Source organism: Chaetura pelagica, unplaced genomic scaffold, assembly GCF_000747805.2.
Source record: "Chaetura pelagica isolate M959 unplaced genomic scaffold, ChaPel_1.0 scaffold2, whole genome shotgun sequence".
Lineage (NCBI taxonomy): Eukaryota > Metazoa > Chordata > Aves > Apodiformes > Apodidae > Chaetura > Chaetura pelagica.
Genome location: NW_009952796.1, coordinates 3778030 through 3802560, shown reverse-complemented (window position 1 = coordinate 3802560; position 24531 = coordinate 3778030). Strand labels below are relative to the sequence as shown.

The 24531-nt window shown below is 37.6% G+C and overlaps 2 protein-coding genes across 2 annotated transcripts in view; one reads left to right on the top strand and one right to left on the bottom strand.

Annotated features, from left to right (window-relative positions):
• RAB3GAP2 (RAB3 GTPase activating protein subunit 2 (non-catalytic)) overlaps window positions 1-2783 on the top strand; it is a 35698-nt gene extending 32915 nt beyond the window's left edge. Inside the window, exons 32-35 of the mRNA XM_009994803.1 lie at window positions 1042-1131; window positions 1217-1435; window positions 2109-2267; window positions 2520-2783. Coding sequence (XP_009993105.1) covers window positions 1042-1131; window positions 1217-1435; window positions 2109-2267; window positions 2520-2666 — 615 coding nt within the window. The 3' untranslated portion in view covers window positions 2667-2783. The remainder of the gene's footprint in view (window positions 1-1041; window positions 1132-1216; window positions 1436-2108; window positions 2268-2519) is intronic.
• Window positions 2784-4844: 2061 nt separating this feature from the next.
• The window catches only part of IARS2 (isoleucyl-tRNA synthetase 2, mitochondrial), a 29618-nt gene continuing 9931 nt past the window's right edge, over window positions 4845-24531 (bottom strand). Inside the window, exons 14-24 of the mRNA XM_009994802.1 lie at window positions 17310-17412; window positions 16565-16658; window positions 11112-11220; window positions 10220-10322; window positions 9110-9235; window positions 8579-8710; window positions 7824-7930; window positions 6817-6962; window positions 6466-6656; window positions 5167-5311; window positions 4845-5026 (exon numbers count right to left, since the gene is read on the bottom strand). Of these exons, the coding sequence (XP_009993104.1) occupies window positions 4875-5026; window positions 5167-5311; window positions 6466-6656; window positions 6817-6962; window positions 7824-7930; window positions 8579-8710; window positions 9110-9235; window positions 10220-10322; window positions 11112-11220; window positions 16565-16658; window positions 17310-17412 (1408 nt within the window). The 3' untranslated portion in view covers window positions 4845-4874. The remainder of the gene's footprint in view (window positions 5027-5166; window positions 5312-6465; window positions 6657-6816; window positions 6963-7823; window positions 7931-8578; window positions 8711-9109; window positions 9236-10219; window positions 10323-11111; window positions 11221-16564; window positions 16659-17309; window positions 17413-24531) is intronic.

Genomic DNA, 24531 nt, shown 5'->3' with positions numbered 1-24531 from the left:
AAAATTCTTTAGTCCTGAAATACTGAGCAGACTTCTTAAATATCTACTGGAACTTGATAAGTGCAGAATACTACTCTCCTTTTGCCATAGGTTCTTGTCTGTGTGCAGGCTCTGAAGTAGTTGTCTGGTTTGAGCATTTTAATGTAGCTGAAATCCATTGTTTTTATGGCTTTCTTTTTCCTTATCCGTTAACAGAAAACATTATATACTACCTTTTATCATTGCACCTCAAGGGTAAAATTAGATCCTGTTCTGTGCCTCCTTTCTTTTACATACAACTATTATTCCACGCCGCTTCCTTTTTGCTTTCTCTCACTTGAGATTTCCATTTGTTCTGTGATCTTTATGAAAGATTTTCTAACAGGCCTGTAGAGATGATGACTGAAAAAGTGGTTACAAATTTAAAACACCATTTATTACCTTATTTCTGACAAGGCAAGTCACTGTCTAGACCTACTCACTCATCACTGTCTTTTAACACTGACCTTCTTTTGGTACCAGTTTCCCTGCTCTCCATATTAGTACGGAGCAGGACTGCATCAGAGGTGGCTGGCACCAAGTATGACACTGCTGAGCTGAAAAAAAGGCTACCACGTGCCATCATTCAGAGGTTTACCTGAAATTTGATTAATCTGTAGTTCAACAAAACTTAAAATTAAGCAGTGTCAACTATATCAATAGCTAATAGTGTGGTTTTTTTAATCAGCTACTTGCATTTCTCTGCACATATGCTTGGTGTAGAGCCAGGGACTAGGAAATATATCCAGACTTCAGGTCCAGCTGGTGTTTTATCAGCTACCTAATTTAGTAGGCAGGTAGTTTTAAGTTTCAAAGCAAATCCTTGACGTATTGATTGCATGAACAAAAGTTTGGTTTGCTTAGTGGCTTTAATTTACAATATTAATTTTTGTCCTCAAAGAGAAATAGAAGATGAAGTACAAATAAAATGTAAAAAATAGTCAGCGTCTTAGTCTTAGGTCAAAATTAATGACTTATATTCTGCTGTACCTCTGAGGCCTGTCTTCTGGTTCTCAATTTTAGGGCAAAAACGCATTTTTCAAAGACCTTACTTCAATTCAGCTGTTACCTAGTGGGGATATGGATCCAAATGTGTTATCCATACGACAACAGGTAGGTATACATTTTTGTACTCAAAGTTCTTAAACTTCTACAATTTCAAATAACAGTGAAGTAACCTGCAGTTTTTGCTTCCAAGTTCTTGATCAAAGTTGTGACTGCAGCGGTTCAAGCACTATGTTCATCACAAAAAGCCAAAGAAATCTCAGAAGAGGAATTATTTCCTTTTGAAAAGGGAAAGAATTGGCCAACTTTGGCTGCAGACCTGGCTCTGTGTCTTCAAATCTCTGAGGATGTGGTCAGAAGGCATTATGTCTGTGAACTCTACAGTTACGGGATGGATCATCTTGGTGAAGAGGTAATAGCAGCTTTTAATGATTTTAAATCAACACTGCATTATGTCAAATACTCTGTTAAAATTACTGTTTTGCTTACTTAAGATGGGTTTGGCAAGTATTATCAGGCTCAAAAAATGAAAAATAAATAAATAAAAAATTGGATGCTGGAAAAATACTTTTTCATGACTAATAATTACCCTCATTTTTCCTTCTTCCCAACAAAAATTTGTGTATAACAGCTAGAGGAAGCATGATATAGGGCGTTATACTACTTGTCTACATCAGAACAGTCTCTTTTATTATAATTGATTGATAGTTTCAGGGATTTGCTTTTTTTTTGCCTGTAGTATCTTCATTTAGAAGTTTACCAGTCCCTGGACAAGAAAATCTGTGCCTTTATGGAGGCATTGAGATAATATGGAAGTTAGAAATATGTTGTTGAAATGTAAAATAGATCTCATGTTAATTGCTGTGTAGAGAGTAATTCTCTGACTTTGTTCACTCTTCTGCTGTTCTGAAGCTTTTAATAATGTGCTTTATTACAGTAACAGGTCACACAAGAGTCTCAAAACTGTCCTAGTATCAAGAGACTTTGATACAGTTTTTCAAGCCTCCACAGAAGTGAGCTGAGTCATGCTGAAATGGTTTCTAGTTAGTGGTTAGGGTGGTTGCTTCAATTTTTTCTATTTTCAGGCCTTTCATCAGGTGTCTGACAAAGAAGTTCTTGCATCACAGCTGCTCATACTGGCTGGACAGAGACTGGCCTTCGCTTTACTGCATAGGCAGACAAAGGAGGGTATGGAACTCCTCACTCGCCTTCCTCCAACGCTATGTACTTGGCTCAAAGCTATGGTAAGTTTAGCCCAATTTAGGAAAATAGGTTGATTTTCAGAGGCTTCTATTCACTAAGAAGCTGGTGACTCTTTTCCTCATTTTTTTTGGTGGCTAGTTTCCTTTCATTAAGGGTAAAGCAGTTTCATGGTGTCAAAGCGTCAGGTTAATTGATTTAATAAACCTTTGTAGTTTTACACGAAGTCAGGAGAGCTTACATGCAGATGATCATCTATAAAATTACTCAAATGCTGTGTTTATTCTTTTATATAGGACCCCCAGGAACTTCAAAATGTAGAAGTGCCAATTCCAACAACAGCTAAACTCATTAACAAAGTCTTAGAGCACTTACCAGAGAATCACGGGCAGTACAGCCTTGCCTTGAGCCTAATAGAGGCTGTAGAAGCCATCTCTGTGTGACCTTCATGGCTCTGCTCTACAGTGCTATAATGCATGATTTTACACTACAAGGCTGGACGTTACAGAAAGAAACCTCTGCGTGGCTCTTGTTTAACAACAGAGAGAACAGTGCTCCCCATCCTAGAATTTCAGGAGGTAATTTTAAATTGGAATATATTTTAAATTCTGCACTAGCACAAAGATGTTTCGTTTCTAGTACACTTGTCAGTATCTGAAATGCTTTGTTATTTATTTCTTACTTGAGTGCTTTCGCAGTAGTCTTAAATTGGATATATTTGACAGCAGTTTTAATCTATTTACAAAATCATGTCTTGTGAAATTTTGTATTTCTGCTGCAATTTCAATGTTCCATGTATGATTTGTTTTTCGATACGAGCTGTAGAATTACACCCAAGAAAAACTTTAGTCTCTGGAGTTACCACAAAAAGCCAATCCTGCTTTTTCGGAAGCTAGAGCTGGTGTTGGGCTCAGACCTTGAAACTGCATTATACGTGACAATGATGACTGCACTAGACGTAAGATGAAACATGTGGGGCCTTATGCCAAGGGAGAACAGCCCACACCAGAAACAGCCCGGGAAGGAGACTCTAATTCTCCAGATGCAGATACGGACTCATCTTATAGTCTGGTTTCCCAGTATTGCCTCTAGGGTGCTGGGCTTCAATTAAAACTGGATTTACATCCTTCTCCTTTATTTTTAAGCTCTTCTGAGTTCAAGTAGGTCAAGGAATGTCTTTAGGATTGTTCCCACATCTTACCACAGTAGAAGATGTAGTATGCTATAAATCTCTGCACGTTAACTTGTAGTCTAAAAACTGCTTAAATAGTTGACCCAACTTCACTGAAGATTTATAGTACTGAGCACTTTAGCCTTAAAACCACCCACTTTTATTTACAGTACCTACAGGGAATCATATAGTGAGTATCCTCACTATCAGTGGTATTAAACATCATTATCTCGCATCAGTTAGTACTGTTTACTTTCCACCTAGAGGAAGGTAGGGGAGAAAAATGAAGCTGGCATAAATTGAGTTTTGAAGTCACCTGATACTACTTGCTCCATCTTGTAACCTGCTTCTCTTGTTTTATATATAAGAAATGTTGATAGTATTCTGCAGACAGAATTTGGTCTTACCTTTCTGAAATACATGCTGCTGTGATCTAAGGGTCAGACTCCCCCTAAAAGGTTATGTAGGTGGCTTCTTCTGCAGCCTCCTTCAGCATCCTCAGTTCTCAACACTGCACTTTCATGTAGCTTTCATGTAGCTTCATAAAAAGTTTTTATATTAAAAGTTTGAATTCTGACAGCAAAATGAGATCAGACAGTAGAGAAGAGTAGGAATTCTAGTAAGAAGATCTGTGTTGTAGGTACTTCTATACTGACTTCTGAGATTACAACAGCTGTAGGGGAAAAATGGAAGAAGGCAAGATCATACAGGTGACTTTACTGCCTTGCCTGACAGCACTTCAAACTTCTGCAGAAATGAGTATGCTAGAGATTTGGTTATCATGGAACCTGAGAAAAACAAAAAATGTTTCTTAGTTGCATTATATTCCTGTATCCTGGTACAGCTGTGTAAAGGATTTCACTGTAACCAAGTACCATCTCTGAGCTGACAAACTACACCAATCAAATCTGTAATGTATTGTAAGTAATACTCTGTACATAGTGCTATTTTGTGTCTAATTTGCTGTGGATTTGTGTAAATTGATTAAATAAAATTTGAGGTTTCATTGTGTCTTTCCTTCTTTTCAAGGCAATGGTGGTCACCACTCTTCTATTTTGTTTTGCACGAGGAGTAGACACTCCTGTGTAGAGAGGTGGTGGTCACCACTCTTCTATTTTGTTTTGCATGAGGAGTAGACACTGCTTCTCAGGGGTTTTGCAGAACTACCTACTGACAATCACTGTTTTAGTCTGGAGTTTCACTTAAGTGGAACTGAACTTCAATAGAACACAGGTTTCTAAAAACAAGTAAATCAGTCAGTTATTTTTAACCACCTTTTTATTAAGCTGAAAAGTGATATACACAATTAGGTATATGTACATAAGGTTCCCCCCAAAAAGCTTGATAATGCCACACTGGGCTGGGGCTTTAAGCATCTGTTTCTACAGGCTTTGGTGCACAGAGGCTCTGGTCAGCCCCTGCTGTTGTGTACCTCGGTACTCCTGATGCGGGAGCAGCATGTGTAGCAGGCATTGCATCTTCACCTGCTCCCTCTTCCAGCAATGACTTTCAGGCACCGTGGGCAGGGAGTGCTTGAGGAATCAGAAGTGTATCTCCTGCAGCGAGGGCATTTTGCTTTGGCAATGGGCAGGGCTATGACTTTATAGGAAGATTCTTCACGGATATCACCACCTGTTAAAGAAAGCATCATTCCTGAGAGCAGGGAGGTGCAGTTTTCCAACTCTGTGTATGCAGTGGACAACAACCTATGTTGTAGTGCAGAAAAGAACCAGCTGTTTAGCACAGCAGCCTATCTGGAATCATTCTCTTACCTTCCAAATTAATCAGAAAGTTCCCTTTGATGATGTTTGTATCTGTAGGGGTTTCTTTAGGCAGCTCACTCAGCAGGGTTGTCTGGGAAGCCATCATTATTTCATTCAGCTGTGAAACACTAGAAGTTTCTTCAGCCTGCAGTGCCTAGGGAAGAGTTACATTTTCAGACTTGCAACCTGCTTTTGTTTCTCAGCACCCTCCTGAAAATGTTAAAAGCAAATGTAGAATTGCCACATAGGTGATGGCAACAGCTGTTGTAGCATTGTTGTGAAGAAAGCACAAGTTTGCCTACACGTGTGCTTGTGTGTGTCTAAATATATACATATAAAAATTGTTTAAATCCAGCATCAAAACAGGTCTACCCTTGCAAGCCCTATGATCTGCAAACTCTTTTGTTTCAAACAAATGCTGTAACAGCAGTTCCTGGAGTGGATGATTTGAGTGAAGACTAATTTACTTATTTCTGACAGTAGTAACAGCACAGACTTGTCCTGTGGAACTTTTTGCCAGCAATACTAGAACAGGCCTCAAGGAGTCCAGAGCTAGAAGCCAGACACTAGTAATGTGGCTAGGGATCAGCATAGAGTCTGGTACTGTTTTACATACTAATTAATAACATGTATGATGAGGCAGAGTGTACCCTTAGCAAGTCTGCTGATGATACAGTGCTTGGAGGAGTGGCTGATGCACTGGACGGTTGCACTGTTGTTCAACAGGATGGAGAAACAGGCTACTAGCAATCACATCAAGCTCAATAAAGGGAAATGTCCAGTCCAGTCCCTGGAGGGGAATAAGCCCAGATACCAGTACACACTGAGGGCCAACTGGCTGGAAAAAAGTTTAGCAGAAAAGAAAGAAGGGGTGGACAAGCAGCTGACCATGAGCCAGCAATATATGCTCATGACAGAGAAGGCCAGCAGCATCCTGTATGAGAGTGCTGCATGAGGAAGGGTGCTGTCAGCAAGGTGAAGGAGGCAATCCACCCTCACAGCTCCAGCCCTGGTGAGGCACAAAACCACCTTTTTTTTTTACAGTGAGGGTAGACAAACACTGGTACAGGTAGCCCAGGGAAGTTATGGAGTCTCCATCCTCAGAAGTATTCAAACCCAATTGGACACAATCCTGGGCAATGTGCTCTAGCTGAGCCAGCCTGAGCAAGGGCTCAGGCTACACAGGCACCAGCAGTCCCTTCCAACCTCAGGTATTCTGTGATTTTCTGGCAAGTAAAATGCACAAGAAAGTTCAAAGAAATTACTATTTTTTTGCACAGACAACACCATTCTTAGTTGCATCTTTACCTCCATTAATTCAAACAGCAATCCAGGCTCAATTACAATGACAACTTCATATTCCAGAGAATTCTTTCCAGAGATGGACCCAAGGAAAGAGTCTCTCATTGCACAAGCACCTTCTATGGCTTCCTCAATGCCAGGCTTCTTCCACGCTGAGCTTGCGTTAATCCAGCCCGTACGAAACACACCCTCTGAGTCTTGAGGGCAAAGCAAACAAATTAATTTTTAATTGTGCCTTTCTATTAAAGTGTTTATTAAATTAATTGAAATATGGCATATCTCTGTATTTACTTTCCTTTTAACTGTGTGATTAAATAGCACACTGAAAGAATTCCTTAGAAATTCTACATGCTTTACCTTTTTTATGAGGGAGGTGCTGGAAAACCTCCTCTGCCAAGTGAGGAAGAATTGGGGCAAATGATCTGACTACTACGTCTAAAGCCTCTGCTAGCACAGTTTGACATGAACGGCGCTTAGGATCTTTTTCTTCTTCACAATAGAGCCTGCAAGACAGAGATGAAAGCTGGAAAACATTTTTATTTTCACGTTACTGTTCTTGCTCAAGAGCCATACATTCAGGACTACCACTGAAAGTAGACAAGTCTGGCCTAGCTTGCCTTTCTTAGGAAAGCTTTTCTTAATTGCCTTTCCCAGGCAAGCAGAGTGGATGAGGTACTGGACTAGCTGCATATGCAGCCACCTTTTGTCAGGAAAGGACATGGCATGTTAATTCTCTTCATCTGTATAGAAGAGAATCTTTCCTGAGGGAGGCGAGCTAGCAGCTTGTTCTGGCTGTTCAGCTCTTTGTTCTGGATCATCTATAACATGTATTAGAGCATTTTTCTTTCCCTCCACCTTAGCTGCATTCTGGAAACTAAAGATCAGTATAACCCCTACCCCCTTAGCCATGAAACCGCCCTTCAAAATTTACAAAGGCATCAGTACATCCTTAGGGTTCTTTATATGTTTCTTAGATCAGTAAAAGACACTAGGCTGCCCAGAAATGCTTAAAGGCCTTCCCTCCTACCTTCCCAAATACAGATGCACACAGTTACAGGTAGAAAGACAGATCCAAGAATCTATCTTTAAAACTTTATTTTGTTTTCAATGTGTACACTTGATTACCTTTCAAAATGATTCTGTATCCCTAGTGAACAGAATGTAGAAGCACACTGATGACAAAAATAAGCTGAAAGCAACTAAGCTTTCACCTGAGAGCTTTAGTGCACCAAAGCACAATACGTAACTGTGACACGTTCTTGAGATACCCATATTCACCCAACATTCACCTGAAATGCTCCTACCTCTATCTCAAACTGGTTAACTTGTTATTTCCTGTTTAAAGGCAGCAGTAATGAACTTACCTGTCTTTGATTATGCTGAAATAGAAGTTAGACAGATTTCTGGAACAGAATGCTTGCAATAATCGGACAACTTTGCTATAATCATATTGTGTGTATGCTTCTGTAACCTGGGTGAGGGGGTAGAAAATTATAAGAACAGTGTATCAGTTTTCATCACATGGCACACAGATGACAACCCTTGATGAACCTGAACTTGTAGAAACTGTAGTAAGTGACATAAACTGTTAAGAGAACCTCTTCTTTAAAAGGTTCTTGGAGGTGAAAAAAAAATATTAATTTGATTAACAGTTAGAACACAGAAATATTTTAAAATCAAATTTGAGGGAAGAGGACAGGGAGAACTCCAGAAATTATGCCCATACATTCTCATTCAGCAGAATGGTTCTGAATGACAGAAATTAATGAATTTTGGACTACAGCAGATTTCCAAAATTGTAGAAGTTTTTGGTCTTCTTTTTTCGTATCCTATTGAAACTATTTCTAAAGATTGATAATTTGAGACCTTGGGCAGAAGGGGAGAGGGAAAAACTGGTCAATGCTAAAACCAAGAAGTCAAGAATGTTAACAGCAAAGCCTTCCTCCGACAGTTGGAATGGGCTTAAGGGAGTACACATGGCATCAAAGAAACCTTTGTGATCATCATTTGTCTACTTCACACTTACTCTTTACTCAAACACTTAAAATAATTTTCCCTAGAGGGTAAAACCACTAAAAAACATGACACATATATTCATCTAAATCAAATTTACCCCTACCTTGCTTCCATAATCTTGCAATAAATGCAGCATGTATTGATCTACTATGTACATCTCTGAAGCAGGGATGGAATCGGTCTCTGGATTGAAGTCAGCCATGTTTCCCAGCATGAAGCGTAGTGTATTCCGAAGCTAGGAACAAACCAGAAAAATTAAACATTGGTGGTCTGCACTTCAGATGGAACACAAAATTATAATATTCTATAACGAATTAGCTAAAGGCTGTTTTTCAAAATGATTGTCTGCATACGTACAAAAGCATCATGCAGAATGTATGCCAAAAGGACCCATGGAAATGTAAAGAAAAGCCTGGCTATTACCAAAGCATGCTGCAAAACTAGTCTTTTAATTCATATACTTCACTATTTGATCCACAGATGTACAAAGTAGGAGTACCTAAATAAGCTCAGAAAGCTTTCTTTTGTCTACAGATTGAAAAGCTTTGCAATGGATTCTTCTCAGTCAACACAAGCCCAAGTATAAAGCAGACCTGGTCATTAGAATGAGAGTGTTAACATATTTGGCACTTACCTTGTTGATATCATCTCTTGCAGCATTAAGTACAACTGGTCCAATCAGCACCTCAGAAAAAACATTTGATTCTGCCACCCACCAGCGGAGAACATCGGCACCATATGGAGGATCCGTGGAGTGATCCTAAGTAGGGACAGAAAGGCATGAGTAGAACTGCTGAGGGTCCTGCAGCATGGTGAGCAGTGCAATTCCGTGTTGTTAACGCTGTGAGAACATTTGCCTTAACTGTGCCCAGAGGGCCACTGTATTTAGAAGTCTTCAAACTCTTTTAGCAAGATTTCTGCTAAGGCAGGGCTACTTGCAGCAGTCTGTGTCCAGGCAATGCTGGAACTCTAGTAAGTTGAGATAAATTAATCTTTCCATCTTACACCCTGAATCCTTTGAATGCTTAACATTAAAATAGCAATGTTACTCTTTAAAGCTACATGCCTTTTTTTTTCCCCTTCAGACAGTTTTCCACCTTGTTTTCAACTCTGAAAATGGGTTCTCTCCTTTTTGAAAAAACAGAAACTATTGTGTGTTTATTGAATCCGATAAGCAAGTCTTTGTAAGGACGGACTCCTCTGTCTCGACAGTTGCAAAATACACTCAGCAGTCTCAGAAAGAGCAACAGCAGAACTGGGTATGTAGAAAAATTCAGAGCATCCCCTGCAGTGCCCCCTCTTTGACCACGGAATGAAGTAAGTTTCCAGAGCCAATGAACAGCCTAAGCTGAGAGCAGACAAGACTGCTGGGGTACAACTTGTACACTCTGACTGTTCTATTGATAGGCCCAGCTCATCAGTTTGAAGGCAAAGGTTTACTTCTTATTTTTTTTAAATCCTCCTCCCATCATTCCATCAACAGCATTCCCAAGTAAAAAGGAACCATTTTACACATTGTATTTAACATGCTTTCTTTTCTCTTACCACAGAACAAAGGTGTGGGGGGTTTTGGCACTACAGCTGACACAAAACAACTCAAGGTTTTCACTCCTGCCAAATGGAACCTTACAGGGTTCTATTACCAGACAGCTATTTAGAGGAAAACATGTCACAAGACAGCAGCAGAATCTGGTAGTGAGATATTGTCACTAGCCATTCCTAGAAACTCAGGAGTTGGACTTACTTCGCCTCCATTGATAACGACATCAGGGTCAACCACATTGCCTATGGATTTAGACATCTTCTCCCCTTTCTCACCAAGAGTAAATCCATGAACCACGAGTGTCCTGAAGAAAAGATTTTAGCAGAAACAAAATCCTAGTGAAAAATCTGTTAAGAACAGAGTTCTAGGGAGGATATTCCTAAGATAAAACACAGAAATCTTCAATTTTGGTAAGCCCAAGGCTTCATCTGTCCAGTACAACCAACCACAAATATGCTGTACTATCATCCAAGCAGCACATGCAACTTTATTTTCCTTATTTAATTTTGCTATGTAAGCAACAGATTGTTTGCAGATACCTGGTGCACATATATTTCAGACAAATTAAAGACTAAAGTATTATTTACTCTTTAAGCCAATAAATTCCCCAAAATTGCACAGCCTCCTTGCAGCAGATGCACATTACCCTTCCCTATGCTCTTCATCTTCCAGGGAACAAGCAGCATGTCACAGCTCCAGTATAAGACAATGCACATAGTGATTCTGAATTCCTTACAGCCTAATGTTCCATTCACAAATCAATGATCTTCAGAGATTTTCATACTGCACCTCTCAGAACAACCCCTTTGATTATGAGTGGGAAAGATGACAAAAGAACAGACCTGTATCTCATAATGTAACAGGATAGACCTAAATGACTGAGAAAGTATCTACTTAAATTATGGTGGAAATAAATTAACGATGAACCCATTACAATCTAATCCCAGCAAAACTTTATACTGAAAACTTAAGAACATAAATCAGATACTTAGTAATAGGTCGATTTATCTTGTTTATAAATTACTGTCCATGCTATCAAAAGCTCAGTATTTAATAAATGAACTAGCAATGTGTTTGCAAAGCACATACTTACTTATATGGTGCTTTCTTCCTTGCTGCCACACTGGTTAATAGAGAGGACTGAAACCAACCTCCCAGTTGGTCTTTTCCCTCAAGGTATGTATCTGCTCTTTGCTCTGAACCTTTAAAAACAGAAGATTTTGTTTAAAATATCAGCCTGTATATTCAAACAATTAAAACACTTAACAGAAAATCTCTGAAAGTGATTAGTTAAACTGACTCTCCTCTTTAAACTCAGTGAATAACTTACTTTTATAAATGGTGTATAGTTATTAGAACATGATGCAAGTGATTCATTAGTATCACTTTTTTTAAAAAAATCCAAGACTCACTGAACTCCAAAATCCAACAAATAAACTTGCTTTTCTCCCAAACAAAGTAATAAATTATGAAAACAGAAGCCATCACACTCAGAATGCTTCATAAGTTCTCAAAATACTTTCCAAGTACTCCTAAACAAACCCATGGAAAGATATCATAATTTGGAATTAATTAATGTGGGAATTACTCAAAATACAAGTCACAGGCTTAAGGTGCCTGATTGGCATGTGTAAGGCATTGGGTATTCTCAGAGGAGACCAGGAAGCTTTGGCAGTGACCACAGCTCACATGTGACAGAATCTACATTTTCTGGTCACTGGTGCTCTGGGAAAATAAAGAAATTCAGGAAAGGGTTTGGACAAGACAGGGAACAGAAACCCTGTTGTGGGAGAGAGGGGTCTGGAGAAGCATGGCTTACCTAGCAGGTGAAGGCTGAATGGAAATACTATTCCCCATAAATACAGAAAAAGATGAATTGCTAGAGCAACTGGAGCTACTGAGTACTGTTGTGATCAGAGAAAAAAATGGGCTACAAGGCACATAAACTGGGTATTAACTGACTGCTCATGAAAAGCAGAAGAGCAAACCCAGCTTTCCCAGAGGGTTGAAAGAGGGCAGCAAAGTTTTAATGGCTTTACTAGTGGAATTCACTCATTGCACAAGAAGGTACAAGACTTGTTGATTCAAGTTGTCCCTCCTTGTCCTAAACAATCCCAGACAGGTCACCATCACAGTGAGAACAGAGTAATGTGGAGCACAGCAGAGCATGTTGAGTCAAAGCCTGCAAATGTGCAAAATCATACACATATTTGGCAGGAATTTAGTTTTGATTCCAAAAGTTGGTGGTTTAATTTTCCAGATATTCAGACAAAAGTTCCTCTACTCAATAAAAATCTACTAGCTCCTTTTATCCTCTTCCTAGGACCCCCGAGACAATGCTTCTTTCTGCTGCTGACACACTGGATTTATTTGTTTAACTTAATGGAAGTTTCGATATTTAGATCCATCCTGCAATAAAAGGAAGTTCAACATTACAAAGGTCAAGGCCACGCAGTTCCAGCTAGCACAGGAAGTGTGTGGGTGGATGTTACGATTTTTAACACATTTGTTTATTCCTTCAAGAAAAGCTACAAAGAGATTTGAGTTTAAAAAGCAGTACAAGTAGGGATCAGCCTTTGTATTAACAGACTGCAAAAATACTTGTGAGGTCAAGATGAAAATAAAATTATTTGTGGTAAGGATGAAAATAACAGTGGAAAATGTGTAACAACACAGTTGTTATTTACAGCTACTTTACTTTTCATGGAAATGCCAGTTGTTAACTTAGAGAAGAATTTAAACAAACAACTGACTGCAAACGGCAAACTGTCTTGGTCTTTTCTGACAGGAACTAGTACATCTGGCAGGCTGACTAATGTAGCTTACAAAGTTAATGGTGCCCTGAACATTTTATCTCTGTAAAATACAAACAGGTTTTGCATACACAAAGACAGCTTTTTAAGTGCACAGGTAGCTCCTCTCCCTCAGTTTCACTGAATCTTTGATGGTTATAAAGAAATTCATTACAACAGTGCACACATTTCTTTGCAAATGGAAGAGCATGTCTGACAACCCAGAAGAGACATTTCAGTTGGTTATTTTACATTGAGGTATAGTACATAGGTCATTAAAGAGAATTACAATTTATGATCCTTCTGGTTTGGATTTCAAGATTCCGTATCTTTGATCTTACAGACTTTGACTTTCAGATTAAACATATTGTATTTTTATGCCAGGAATAAATCAGCTAAGATAAATTAAAGTCTCTCAGTCAGCACAAAAGTTTAAACACTCAGATAGGTAAGTTGTAAAATAACCACATTCATTCAGTTAAATATTAGCCAATAAGATATGGAAAAAAAGGTATGATGTTGAAAACCACCCTCACTACGATACAAAACTATGGGTAAAAAGCTGTGGGACTTTTACCAATGGCATCTCACGTTGCAACAGAGTCCAGTGTGCATTTAATATTAAATATTTTGAAAAATCAATAATCTCAAGGTTGTAGAGCAACTGGCACTCTGTCCATGAAGAAGATGTCAAGAGCAGTAAGAGAATTTTAAGATAGAAAAGAATTCTCTAAAATGGGTATTTCAAAGACAGGTACTGAAATAATCACTATCAAAAGGCTGAACACAAACTAAACTTCAAATAAAAGAAGAAAAAGAAAAAAAACTCCTAGGCTCCACAGCATTGGGTATTCAAAATCAGCAAATGCTTTTGAACCAGATTTTGCTTTTACTACACACCTTTTTGAAGGCAGTGTATTAACACATTTCTACCTCTCAGCAGCACTGTGAAAATGAATTTATTTGTATATGAGGCATTCAGACTTAAAATTTAATGCTGCAAGAAAATGGAAACACTTCTTTCCAACGATATTTGAAGTGTGTGTAGCAAGAAAGAAGCAGGATTAGATAGCATAACAAATCTGTTCATTGAAAACAGTGTTAGGCAAACAGAGCGTTAACGAAGCAAACAGCATCCCCAGAAAACTTTGGCAGCAGCAGGTTTTTCAGAGCACATTGCACCTATGGAGCTGCTTTCCATGGTGCAAAGGAATTAGTATCTATTAACAATCTAGTTATAAGTGTACATTTTTGGTGTGTAACTACAGTAGCTAAATCTTTGATCTTTGTGTGTAAATTGCACGTTCCTACCTGCCATACTGTTGATGTAGAGCGGTTTGGTTAATTTGCCATTTAGCTAGAAGGGTATCTTTGACACAACTAGGCTGGAAAAAGAAAGCCAACCATAATTAAATTAAAAAAGAGCATCTTTAAGTAATTTCCATCAGAATTATGCCCTGTCTCTGGCAGCAAACACAGCAGGGCATGCATTAGAAAAAGGAATGTGTCCATGCAACCTATGATTTAGGCCACTGGGCTTGCCATTACTGAGCAATTCCTTGAATCTGTTCAGAAACCTCAACTTGCAGAATCTTTCTCTCTCCTCTTCCTCCTTCCCACTCACTTCCCAACCTGCCATACTTTTTTAAAGCACTCTGTGTGGCCACCAGCTAAAAGGATGAATTTTGTAACTGCTTCATCTCATTTAATAAACTCACGCACAGCTAGTTTGAGTCCAGTGAAAACTCAGGCCAAAGTTCCCCAAGTTGCAGAGATGTTCAAGAGAACGATTTATTTTTGCAAGACTGGACCTGGCAGGGAAGCCTGTAAAGCCGTTTATTCTGGCTGGCTACTCACAGACAGATCATTGATCTATAATTTTCAATAACTTGAGTTTGTGGTAGAGTGAAACAATCCTAAACATTACTCTCACAGTTTTAGGTATCTATGAATGCTAGAGTTGCCCTGAAAGTAACTCACGTGGTGCAAAAGAATCACTGCCACACATGACACTCATCAGCAGGCAGGCAATAACTGCTGTTATCAGTGATGTCCTACAACAAAATTAACAGGTTGCACGCCAGAACCTATATGCCTCTGTGCTTTCATGAGTTCAAGCCACAGGAAATTCTTCTTCCTGTTGTAACGATCTCAAAGCAATTTTGGATTTCTCCATGGATTTAATGCATTTTTTCCCAAGAGTTCTTGCGAAAATAATCGATCCCATCTGTTAACCTATTTGTAAGCCTTGCCAATTATTTTTGTTGACATAGGAAGAAGTTCTGCAAGAAGTTTTAAAAGCTTGAGCATACTGAGAAATACAAAACTATTACTTCAACAACTTCTCCAGCAAATTGCATTTTTCATAAAGGACAAATTAAACCAGTAACTTCATATGAATCACTGAGACTGTACTTCCACTTGTGCCTGTGAGCCTAAATTACACAGGAAAAAAGGCAGTGTAACTTTGGTGTAATTTCTGAAAGGGCTTACAATATGCCACTGTTAAGTCTTTCTCTTTGAACCAGTGGGGACACTCCAGTCAGGTCAGACAGCAAAAGAAGAAGCCTTACACACCAAGTTCTAGAAGTTTCATTAAAATAGGTGACTAAATAAAGAAGAGGAACTTTTGATGGTTCCATGAAGGAAGCAGCCTGTACTGTGAAATACTCAACATTTAGTAGACATTACAGAATCCACATGGGAGCCTTACACAAATGAATCTTTGAAACTAAAAGGGTCTTGATTCTGCTGTTCATTAAACACAGTATCTTTCCTCTACAGAGGACTAGAAGTAGTTTTTGCATACTGAGGTGTGAAATAAGCCCCTAAAGAATGCAAGTACGTAACTATGCACATAAAACACCACTACTTTGTTTTACCTTTCAAATTCAAACCAGATTTTAAAGAGCATGCACTTCAACGTATATAAAGGTCTTTTAGAAAATGAGTATTTGCTGATGGTACTGTTGCCTGACCACGTTGCTAAGAAATAAAACCTATGGTACTAACGTGTTTTATAATTACACAAGATTGTTATCATGCAATTGTGTACTGAGGGTCTAAAGTCCAACAGACTCGATGTATGGAACCAGACTTCTCTTTTAGAAAGGACTCCTGACTTTGGATTATTCTCAAAGCAAACAGTGTATATTGAATATATTTTTATACAAATATGTATCTGCTACCTGGTGAGGAGCAACTACTGACATTAGGAGTTATAAACAGCATATAATAAATATAAATATTTTAAGACACAATATACTGCTTTAGTTACTGAAAGTAATCAGAAGTCCAAAATACATCTACACTGTTAAAATTATAAAACTCATTTAAATTCAGCATCTGATTTCAATTTTATTCTGCTTCAAATAGCATGTACAAGCACAAACTGAAATTTGTTAACTGAAGATAGTTTAAGAGTTACCAACTAGCAGTAAGGTACCTTTGCCATTTGTGTAATGAAACTTCTATACTCTAAAGAAATACATTCTGATTAGAAGTTACAAAACATGCCACATAGCAGAATTGGTCAGAATAGAATATTAGAAAAATCACAACTTCAACTATGTTGAAAATGAGTTTGCCAACATGAAACCCTTATCTTTACAAGCAAAAGCAGCTTTACAAGAAGTCATAATCAGTTTGCTGCTGACATAATCTAATTCAGTATTGCTGATACCAACAGCATCACACAAAATACATTTTGTTCTCCAAATGTGTTAAAATAAAGATCAACATACTAATTCTGTACCTTCCAAAACATGAGCCCAGGAAGTTCCACTGTCAAACCAGATGTCTAAGACATCCTGTCCCTTGACATAATCCGAAACATCATGACCACCAGCCTATGGGAAAAACAATTACTAAATAAGGCAAATAGCCTAGTCTGTATCACCAATGGTCATCAAAGCAAGGAAAAAAGTAGAACTGGGTTTTTGGATCAGTTTTGTACAGGCACTGCTACCAACTTGGTGAGTGAACACAAAATAATTTAGATAATTTTTCACAATAGTTTTCAGATAATTACTGATGAAAAACCAAAACAGAGTAAGGAAAAATTACCAAAAAAGCCTCAGATGGCAGAATAACACTTTAATTTGTGTGTTAGCTTAAGAGCACAACTGTTAAAGGAACAATTAAATGTTAGGTAGAACTAAATAAAAATTTGAATGTTTTAATGACAATGGCTCACAATTTGGTTATGATGGATAATTTGGTTAGGATGTCACTTCTCTCCAGAACTAAAAACAGGGAGGATGGAGATCTATGCACTAGATTAATGGCACAAATCTGATTGTGTGTATTCTGCCATATTCAGATCTTGCTTTCTCAATATTCCTTTCACAGGATACCTTCTCATGAAGGTCAAGACTGAAAAGAGTCATGGGAATATATGAAGGTTTTATATTATTACTCATCACTGAACTGTCTTAAGCACCTGTATAAAAAAAACAGTAAAAAAAAAGTAAAATTAGTAAAAAACGTCAAAGGATTACCTTTGCTATAGCCTCTTTCGATAGCAGTTGTTCAATAGGAAGGGTCCACCATGCATCTGTTCCTTGCTGCTCCACTATTTTGATGACATCTGTGACAGTTTCACTGTGTTAGAAGGAAAAAAGGCGTTCATTAATTGATAAGTTAATCATACCTTTCTACAAGTATCCCAGATTGAAAGCAGTGACTGATAAAGAGATCAAGATTTTCCAGCTTCTAATTCAGACAAGACGGCACGAGCTTTCTGCCTGCATTAAAAAGACTTCCCACATTGTCTTCCAAGATGGATTGCGTCTTGTAAAACCTGAACACACAGAAACCTGCATGAATTTCATGCAGTTTTTTTATGCAAATACACAAAAACTGGGCACTCAGAAAAGGTGCCAGCAGCACGAAAACTTCTGTACTACTTCCTGACCTCGGATTTACAAAAACTAAACAACTAATTCCCCCAAAAATATTTGCTCTTTTTGACAATAAGCTTCTTTTGTTCACTGGATAAAGAGACTGAGAATTCACATGAAAGTGGAGTTAGGAAATGGCAGCATTTCAAGTAATGACACATATCTATTAGAACTCTGGTTGCCTAGATTCCTCCTTTTTAGCAACACATTTTTTTAATGGTAAGAAACATATATATATAAATATGTATTATCACAAATAATACAGGAAACTGAAATGTCTATACCCAGTAGAGGAGTGGTGAAAACAACTATTCAACATACACTCTGCAGGCAATATATGAATTCATATGGTATAGCACCAGCCAGGACAAAGGTCCTGAAATAGAGAGATATTATGGTATTAAGGAAAAAAAAATATTAAAAAAAATCAACTAAGCATTTTTTCTGATGTGAAAAGATAATGCAGTCACAAGGCATGAGGTTTTGTGCACTATTTATGACACATTCAGTCATTGTCCCCAGTAGGTAAGGCTATGGGGAATTGATTTTTAGTATCGTTTAATGCCAAGCTTAGACATAAATTAAAATAGCTTAAAAACCAAAACAAACTCCACACACTTTTCTTGCTGACTCACAGATCACTTACTACAGAGGTGACTTTTAAAACTACTGCTGTATTTAAGGAGTACAGATCATCATGACTTGCCAGCTTCAAACTAAAACCACAGGATTACCCCAGATCCACCAGAGATTAGCTTTTAACTCAAGAAATGAAGATTTAATCAGTTAACTAATTTATTGACACAGTATTGCAAAACAGGAAAAGGTAAAATAATGAACTGGCGTAATTATCTTGAAAACATAAAAAGCAGATTATCTAACTACTTTAGTGTCACTCACTTTTGTATTTGGACTTCAGCAGAGTATTTTTCTGCACTGCTAACAAGTTGAGCTACAACATTTAGTGGACTCTTACATATAGAGTGTAAGCGTGAAAACCCATGTTCTTCAAGAAGATAGAAAAAAAATTATTACTTAATTATATAACATGAGGTGCAGAGTAAGAAGAAAATGCAATTTTGGTCTTGAGTTTTGGAATAAAATTGCAATTTTATATTCATCGCAAAGTTGCAATTGACTGCAAGTTTTTGTATTCATGCAATTGATTGCAAAGTTTTTGTATTCATCAATAAATCACCAATTAACCAATTTACCTTCTGGAGAGAAAGCCCACTAACCTCAAGCTAGCATACCATCACCATTCTTACCCTTTCAGGCTAGAGAGGAAATAATTCACCCTCCAATTTAATGATGATAGGACACAATTTACAGCTTTGTGATATATATGTTAACATTTCTCTTGGTAAAACAAAACACAGGAGCTCTGGTTCTGAATGGTATCTTTTCCTTTCAGAAGTGATTGTGCATAGGCCTATTTTCCTGTCCTTCTAGCTGTGAAGTGTTACTTTTCCAAGACAAAAGCAAACAACTCTAGTCCTGGCAGATAGCTGGTAAGTATTCCTTAATCCTTGCCTCCCTCAGACAAAAATCTTCAAAAGCTCTCAGGAAAAAAATAAGTCATATAAGCCAAGAAGAAATTTGTTTGCCTCAGTCCAGACTAAACTATTCCACTGATCTTAGAGGGTCAGTATCTTCCACTGAAGAGGCTGGCTTTACACCCAGACCTGCAGTGATGACATAGACTGTAGAACCTGGAAATATTTTAGAAAAAGCAGTACAATATTATTTTTGATCCCTTGCCAACAGAAGGCTCCACCTTTGACTCTTCTCAAAAACACTATTGGTTTATTTTTCAAGAGAAGTATGGATAACTAGCTGCCTTCAAGTAAGTATTTCAAGAGCTCTCTCCACAATATCAATGCCTTCTTATTATTGGTGAAGTCTTAGTCATGGAGGTCACCAGCAGAACACAGAGTAGCTAAATTAAAAAGAGATGCATTCCCTAAAATGTGCTTATTGCCACATAAAATGTTAGTGCCTGTTGAGTGATTAATGGAAGAAGTAATTCAGCACTCAGCTGATGGCTCTGGCATCAAATTAGAGCCAGAAAATGTTTCAATCAGGAATCACACCCATAACTAGAACTGAAAAGCTGCCAGCATGCCCTATAAACACTTAGAAATTTAAACAGGCACTAAGCTTGTCTTCTACAAAACTTTCCCATATTGCAGATAGACTTCAGTGAGGGACAAAAATTCTACTGATTAATTAATTTTCAATCTATATTTTTTACAGCATTCAACAGGTATTCATTGACATGACTGTTTGTAGATATTTTTAAAAGGGGATAAATCCAGCTACAGACCAAAACTAACAGGCTACCCTTGACAACATGTAGGAATACACTCTTAAAAAAACAATGCTTTTCAGCAACTTCCTGGTTTCAATTTGATGACCGCAGAAATCACAGTTATTCAGATGTTCTCAACTTTAAGTAAAGGAGATACAGCCTAAAGTGCATCCAGTTTTCTGTCATCTTTCCTCATTGGAAGATACAATTATTAAGATCAGGCCTATCAACATTTGGACAAATCAACAAGGGAGGGACCCAGAACACTTAGTGCAAACTGTATTACTTGTAGTGAGGATGAACTGTTCTCCTCTCCGTTAGAGGCAGGGGGAGGAAGAAGGAAATTAAACCTTGCTATCAATCTCCCTTGGGAAGTCATAATAAAATGACTGCCTTCATTTACTGTAAGTATTGCCAGTGCCACAACAAGTTGTGTACTACTGTAGATAAACCATTACTACAAAACATAAGTATTGCCATACAAAAGCTTATACGGTTAATTTACGAAGGACAGAATTATTTTCATGACATGTGAACTAGCAGACATGATTATGCTACAGATCAGTGTTTTCAGACTACTAAAAGAAGGTCAGAAGTGTGTTATCTTTCAAGATGTAAAGAGTCAATGACTGTGTAGTCAACTTATTATTGACCAGTATTCTCAAGATCCTATCATGGTTTCAAATCCAGGATAAGAACATTTTAGCAGTGCAAGGCTTTCTACAGAATGTAAATAAACATTAACAGTAAATTAATTTGTAAGAGGAGACAGTTAAGACCAAAGATTTCCAAGATATCATTTTGGCAAATACTTTTTCCTCCTACCATCTGAAAAACCCATGACAAACAAATCCCCCTCCCTGTTCCTCTAATCTTTTCCCAGGATCCTTATGATTAATTATAAGCAGAGAGAAAGAAATTACTATGTTTAAGGTATTTGTATTGTAAGGAGAAATACTTTTGTAAAGTACTTTTATGTAAGGTGCAAGTGAAAACCACCTTTCTCAAGTAACTACTCATCACTTTATAATCTGTGGGCTTCAACATGAACATGATAATTCACCGAGTTAGCAATAAACACCATTGTAAAACTTTGACCTGTATTCATATGCTATCTGGAAGAACTCGCATTACGTGTCACTCGCTACGTTTTAACACCGAAACCCCTACGGCAATTCACGCTACCACAACATCAGCCAATCACTCTGAAGTCTGATATTGATTATGCTGAACACTTATTTAATGTGTTAACAGAGATTAGGCAGCATTAAGATAGAGTCGGGAGGAGAAGAATACAGTGCCTGCTGTTCTCTCGACCCCTCTTCAAACAGCAGTACAGAAAACAAGCTATTTTATTTTGTACCCGAATGCTGATAATGCAGCAGTAAGTACTTAGGGTACGGTAAGTTGCTGTTGTTTCCAAATCACTGAAATGTCTTTATATTTTAAAAAGCAAATTAGAGCACAGAGTAGAGCTACTTCAAAAAGAGGTTAGAGTTTTCTGTGTCAAAAATTTAATTTACTTGTTAATCAAAATCACAGAGAAAGGGACTAAAGTTTTTAGGCATGAGAATAATCTTTGTAATAGTTCTTAGCAATATGTGATCAGTGAATTTTTCAAGAAGTTATTGCATGAGGTCAGATTAAGTATGTATCTCACATTTGTTACCTGATCTGAGATACTACTGGAAATACAAATCTTTCGGTTTACTTTTGGAGCATTTTCTCTCTTCTCTTCCACAAGTTACACAATTTCCTAGAATCAGAATGTTTTATCGTGAAATCTATTACATTTCTAAAATTGACAAACAGCATAATCATTTATTTGTGCATGTATTCTATTTGAAGTCTTTTATCTCCACTGAAGAAAAATCACGCAGAATCTTACCTCCGTATTCTTACCAAAAATGGCAATAATCAAAACATGTTCTTTCTTATCTCTTGCATAAGGTTTTGTTATTTTAGGATCATTTTTTAATTCCTGATCACAACATGGTGTGGTGTACTCTACATAAAGAATCTAATCATCAATAGCGTATTAAATTTATAACCAGCGACGGTGCCATACAATCCAATCTCTTTTAGGGCTATGGGGGGACCACAACAGCAAACAGGGAAGACTCATGGAGGTTTTGCATTGCATGCAAGATTACAAACTAGTTTTTGGCTTTCAAGTTTCAAAAGACACGATTGTTTGTGTGCTAAAAATATTCTGCTAGAGATGAGCAGTTGCATCTTAAAAGAGAAGCTTTCTTCAGCCTTTCACATGACAAATGCAGGGGAAACACTCACTGACAGAAAACAGAGGTTTGTTTTAGGGATCTTTTTTTTTTTAAGTCTTTTCACAGGTGATAAACAGGATCACTCGGGATCGACCATTGGTGCTCTCATATGTAACAGCAACTCCATGTGGACTACACTGACTTCCAGTGGAGATGCTGTTACTTTTGATAGCCACTCAAAAACTGCAGAGCAGCTGCTACTGGAAGCATGTTTATCCAGTGTTCAGGATACGAAAACCGCTTTTGTTTTGAAATGTAAGTTATTTACTGTTGTTTTAATTATATCTGTTATTCACACAATCTGATAATGAAGCTTATTAAGTGTTAGAAATATGCTGGCAACCTATTGCAATGTGATTTTCAAAACGCTAATGTAAATGCAACAAAATATTTAGGCTTAGCTGTTTATTTCAGTAAGAACTGGTGTCCAGGAAAATGACCTATGAATTGACAGACTGCTTTCTAAATTTGCCTGTCATTTCTATAGGCCAATATTCTGCACACTTTTCCTACTCTGATTACAGAAATCTGGCACAGCTAACTTTAAATGAGTGTTTTATACTTTCCTTTGAAAATGTCACCTCTACCATAAAATATGTTAGAAGTAATGAGTACTGACTATAAACAAGCATCAGAAGCTGTCAGTCAAGTGAAATAAATGTCAAGCATCTTGGCATGTCTCTTGTTCTCCTAAATGCCTCTCATTTTTCCCCAGATCAGTCCTAACCAAACATGCCATACTGTCCCTTATTCACCTGACTGCTAGGCCAATACCTACACACAAAGATCAAGTTGTTAAACTATTGCAGGAATTACCACAGCAAAACGCCCCAACTGCCACAGATTGTACAACTCCAGCAATGACCTTACACAACTCAAGTACTTACAAAAGACATGCTTTTTTACACAAGTCACTGGCATGCAAGGCAACTTTAGTACAACCGAAAGGAATTCACATACATGCCTCCTTCACGTTTGACTGCCAACTGCTAAGCTGCTTTTCATTATACTCATATTTTTGATTAAACTATGTATTTAACAGGCAAGCACAAGTAACACACTGAAGCCTAACTCTGCACATAGACTACCATAAGTATTCCTCAGAAGTTGTGATTTATTTTCTTTATGTGAACATAAATTTCCTTTTTAATACAGTAACAGTTTTGCAGGTAAAATAATTTTACACCCCAGAGAGCCTCCATCCATTTATTTCCTGATAAGTGTCAGCATTATTCAGGTACTATAAACAGTGATGGTTATTATGATCTTTTCTCACAGTTATTGCCTATCATGAGAGAGTCAAAGTACATATCTGTGCACCTACACACCCAGTCACCTTAGGTGAAGCTAAGGACTAACTGCTTAAAGTCCATTCCCTGCTCTCCACACCCTAAGCCTCACCTACTACTATACTTACGTGCTTAGCCCAACCTCTGGAGAACATGCTGGATTCTCTACAGTATATTTATTCAACACCAGAATAAAAACAATTCTGCAACACCACTTAAGTTCATCTCCAGCTATGAAATCTCACTATCCATAATAAATTTGCACAAATGGTTTTTAGGTTAAGATGCATAAAATGGAGTTATACTAGCCTATCTCAAGAAAACAATTACGTATATAAACAACGAACGTGGAAGTCCACAATACTGTCTTTATGAAATCACCTCTTGGAGGATATGCAGAATTTAAAAAAGCAGATCTCTTAGTCCTTAAAAGACAGAAAAGGAGCTTATTTGGTTGAGTTTTCTTGTTTTAAAGCATAGCTTGGATTTTTTCCACATTATATTGTCTGAAATTCCTGAAATGCAGTGTTTGCAATATCTGGATACTGTTAACCAAAGATGGCAGAGTAAGGCTAGCATCTGAAGTTTCAGACACACCAAGTCATATAGCCAGAGGTCACTTACTTTACACGTATTGAAGCTGGCCCCTCAAAAATGCTCTGATCTTATTTTGCAACAAAGTGCAATTATTTATTCTGCAACTGATTTGGTTATTTCACTTCAGACATCTATCACTTACTCAACTGCAAAATGCTATTTTGACAAAATGCCTGTATCATTCAATTCAGTGCTACAATTACAATTACAGTTGCAGTCTATTCTTACTACAACTTGCTTTTTACTCCTTGCTTAAATGCAAAGGCCAGTGATTACTACTGACAGCTCACTTCACTTGAAGATGAGGGATGAAAGCAGCAATTGCTATCAAGGGGACTATT